The 4551-nt window shown below is 41.9% G+C and overlaps 1 protein-coding gene across 2 annotated transcripts in view; it reads right to left on the reverse strand.

The window, feature by feature from the left end:
- The window catches only part of LOC107558564 (protein phosphatase 1 regulatory subunit 37-like), a 37226-nt gene continuing 32675 nt past the window's right edge, over positions 1-4551 (reverse strand). For both annotated transcript variants that reach the window (XM_016242221.1, XM_016242220.1), the window contains 3 exons: positions 3705-3846; positions 3420-3586; positions 1-2234 (listed from right to left, as the gene is read on the reverse strand). In XM_016242221.1, coding sequence (XP_016097707.1) covers positions 759-2234; positions 3420-3586; positions 3705-3846 — 1785 coding nt within the window. In that variant the 3' untranslated portion in view covers positions 1-758. The remainder of the gene's footprint in view (positions 2235-3419; positions 3587-3704; positions 3847-4551) is intronic.

Consider the following 4551-nt stretch of genomic DNA (forward strand, 5'->3'; position numbering starts at 1 on the left):
CCTAAAATACATAGTGAAATAAAACAATCTAATCATAACTTATGTACATTATGTACTATATCAAATGCCTGCAGAGGCGCCAACAGCCTGATTTTACACTTTACAGTGCAATCTAATTTTTGTTTAATATTGACTAAACTTTTAATTCAAATGTCCACAATCTTTAATATTTGGCCACTTCTTTATGATAGAAATACTACAGCCGCTGTCATTTCTTGAACAAGAATGTGTGGACATCAAAGCATGCAGGACATCAAACTCAGAGCGAGGGTTTAATCTTTTATTTTGAAGTCGCAATGAACAGTTCGCATATTTAGAAAGATAACAGTGTATTATCCTGTGCTGGCGTAGGTTTATAAATGATTTACCTTATAACTCTGATAGAATGGTGCACATTGTTCCAAGATGAACATATGAACATATCACAGCATATGCAGAAATAAATGGTTGTGTGGAGCAGCATTTACTGTGAACGGAGCCGATCTGAGATGCACGTAACCAGCACGCATAGAAATAAAGCGCATTTTAAACCCGCAGCGCATATATTTAGCCTATTTAATTGAATCGCAGCCTTTGTAAATTCACAATAGCACTATGCTTTATTTATGATTTCGGTCATGCTAATAATGCTTTTCATGGACTCTCGTCCATGGAATGCGCCACTTCCATTATTTTGCCGGTTAATCGACACATGCAAAATGCAATCGAGGATTATTTATAATCGAGTGCTCATATTTAATCAAGGAATCATGACAGCCCTAATGGGAATATTTTATTATGTCATTTAGTCGTATCAGAATTGGTGTGAACAGGTTTTTAGGAACAATGTAAATTAATCCAAATAAATGTGCTCCAATATTGTGGAATGATGGAGTTGAATATGAGGTAATCCAGCGTAACTCACCATGCTCCATAATGCAGCTGGCTGGTTTGGGTCCCTTGGGTTCGAGAAGGTGAAAGGCAAATTCTGGCTTCAGCCCGTTGGGCAGCGTTGCTCCCATGCTCCCAGCAGGATGACCTTTGTCTTCTTCCGTGGAGCTCACGTCAGGAGATCCCACTCGAGCACTGCAGTCTTCCTCCTCATCGAGGGCTTCGTGACCTGCTGTGACCTCCAGTGAAGGCTGCAGCTGAGCGGCCCGTTGCTGTTCACTAGATTGCACTTGTTTCTCTCCGTTATCAACTTCCTGCAGCTGTTCTGGACATGGTTCGGCTTTTGGGCTTAGCGTCTCATCCTGGGATTGTCCTGAAACTGATGGCTCTGTTTGGATGGAACTGGACTTCTGTTTCTGCTCGGTGTGAGGACAGAACGTCTGGTCCTTCTCGCTTACATTTTGCGTCTCTTGCGTTTTTTTTGTGTTTGTATTTACAGTCAACTGTTGCTTTAAGTGAGTCTGATCGACAAGGACGGCGTCCTTCAGGCTTTCAAATGGCGTAGCAGGATCCTGTGCGATTTCTGTCTGTGACTCCTTCAGGTTCTCCTGCTTATCCGCAAGTGAAGACATAGACGTGTTGAGCAGTTCAACAGGTGCTGGTGTTGTTTCTGCACGTGATGTTAACGTGCTGAGCTCAGATGCTGTTGGTTTCTGCTCAAGCGGTTGTGAACGTGCATCAAAAGGTGCTTTTATATTAGTCTGTGTGCATGTTTGGCTCTGTGACGCCCCCTCGCTGACACCTTTCGCCAATACAGTCGTCTGTTGTTGCTCCGGAGGGCTTTCCACACGTGTTACCATAAAGATTTTGTGTCCTCTGCCGGGACTAGACACCGAAAAGCAGCGGCCAGGAGATGGTGGGGCTCTTGGGACAGCGCTAGCTTCGGTCACTGTAATTACCGCTGGAGATCCTGGTAGAGGAGGCATCGAGGGCACGGCCTTACAGGCGTTTATTGCAGGAATCGCTATGGGAGATGTGGTGTTCGCAGGAGTTTTCGGCTCATCGGCTGCATCCTCATCCTCCGTGTCCGAGTCAGAGTCGTCTTGTAGTGTCGGGTTTTGATCGTCGACCTCTTGGCTCTCAGATGCACTGCCCTCATCGGTGGTGTTTTCTTCCTCGCTTTTCTCAGCAGATGCATCTTCATCCTCTTGAGTTTGGTCCTCCATGGCGATTTCGGCTATTGAAATCGACTGCCTCATCTTCTGTTCCGTCTCTTCCTTCTCTTTGGCCAGGATGAAGTTCCTCTTGCAGCCGTTCTGAATGTCTGAAAGCAGGGCACGCTGTGTCTCAATGAAACACTTCACCTGTGAGAGCAGCGATAGAAAAAAGATGTGGTATAGTAATGCAATAAAAAGGTCATAGATGCATCTGTGGTATATAATTAAGTGTAGTTAGTGAAAAAGATAGACTGCATTTATTTGATCCAATATACAGTAAAAACAATAATATTGTTAAATAGTATTACAATTTAAAATACAATTTTTCTATGTGAATATATAGTAAAATGTAATGTATTTCTGTGATGCGCAGCTGTATTTTCAGCATCATTCCTCCAGTCTTCAGTGTCACATGATCTTCAGAAATCAGTATAATATGCTGCTTTGCTGCTCGAGAAACATTTCTGATTATTATCAATCTTGAAAACAGTTGTGCTGCTTCATATTTTTGTGGAAACTGTGATACACCTTATTTTTCATGATTATTAAAAACAAAATAAAAAATCTTACTGACCCCAAACTTTTGAACGGTAGTGTATATATAACTTCCACTGTTTTTTTTCCCACTTGAATTTAGTAATATATTAATATAGAACATTTAATTAGAATATATTTGCACTGATATAACATTATACTGTAACAAACAGCAATATTTACCCGTATATCTCAAAAACATTTAAATATATGAAGAATGAAACATAGTTTTAAATCGGTCTCAGAGAACTCAAATAAATGAACAGAACTTACTACATCTAACACTGTTTTAGCTTTAAATACAGGCAGTTGTACTTATATTAAGTTAAATCTTTTCCCCTTCCAATTTAACAAACACTCACCGTCTCTTTCTTGGGCTCTCGGTCCAGGTCGAGTCGGAGCAGCGACGAGTTGACCTTAAAGGCGAGCGAGAGAGCCATGAGGCCTCCGGTCTTGATTTCATTCTCCCGCATGTCCAGCCGGAGGATCCTCGGACTCTCAGCGATGAATTCAGCGATAGCGATCCCACTTGAATTTAGTAATATATTAATATAGAACATTTAATTAGAATATATTTGCACTGATATAACATTATACTGTAACAAACAGCAATATTTACCCGTATATCTCAAAAACATTTAAATATATGAAGAATGAAATATAGTTTTAAATCGGTCTCAGAGAACTCAAATAAATGAACAGAACTTACTACATCTAACACTGTTTTAGCTTTAAATACAGGCAGTTGTACTTATATTAAGTTAAATCTTTTCCCCTTCCAATTTAACAAACACTCACCGTCTCTTTCTTGGGCTCTCGGTCCAGGTCGAGTCGGAGCAGCGACGAGTTGACCTTAAAGGCGAGCGAGAGAGCCATGAGGCCTCCGGTCTTGATTTCATTCTCCCGCATGTCCAGCCGGAGGATCCTCGGACTCTCAGCGATGAATTCAGCGATAGCGACCGCTCCTATCATATGAACAAACACACCGATAATATGAGCTTCACACAAGCTGAGCCCAAAATTCAACATCAAATTCATTATGTTTATATGTACAGTAACTTCTCGCTTCATTCCAGATCTCACCTTCACAGGAGAGTTTGGTGGAGGCCAGACCCAGCCTGAGGATGGACCGGTTTGCTATGAGTCCGTCTTTTAGTTTGTGCACTCCTTCGTTCCCCACTGCGTTGTGGCCCAGGTTCAGTGTTTCCAAGCTCTGAGTGAACGGCTACAGCAACAGAGAAAAATAAACTGAAAGTGCATTAACCGTCAAAGACAAGCAGTGTGTTTATGATTATTCTGCAAAGGGATCTGACCGTCTTTTTCTGTGAGGGGTGTGAATACAAGTGCAGACGATGCTTTACAACCACAGAACCTGTTTTGAAGACCAGCACAGACTGCAGTGCATTAGCAGACAAGACTGAGAATGTGTGTGCGTTTTGTCCTTAATTAACAAAAAGGCAGCAGGACACACATAAACACGAGCGTTGCACTGTCAGCAGCTGGCAGACACACACAGCATCCTCTCAATCTCCATAATGACCATCTGACTGAATGGGGCCGAGCTCTCGTCTTAATCTCATGCGCTCATGCTCTGTATTTTGGGCCATTACACAAGGAGGCATAAGAGGCTACTGTTTTGTTGTATGTACACCACCGTTCACTACCAACGCTGAACACTGCCAGACGTGGCGCGCCATATATATAATTATAATTATTATTATTATTATTATTATTATTATTATTATATGTAGCCTATAATATCAGTGCATCCCTACTTACATCCCCTCCTTGTTTACAAATCCGAAGTAAGTCCATACATCCGATTTAAATGCGGACAGGGCTTTCCTGATAACTTTCCGCGATGCCGCCCTCTTTATTTTACTAACTTACTGCATGCTGAAGGTGACCCAGCTGACCTCACCAGAAAAAA

This window comes from Sinocyclocheilus grahami, unplaced genomic scaffold, assembly GCF_001515645.1.
Source record: "Sinocyclocheilus grahami isolate Dianchi unplaced genomic scaffold, SAMN03320097.WGS_v1.1 scaffold649.1, whole genome shotgun sequence".
NCBI lineage: Eukaryota > Metazoa > Chordata > Actinopteri > Cypriniformes > Cyprinidae > Sinocyclocheilus > Sinocyclocheilus grahami.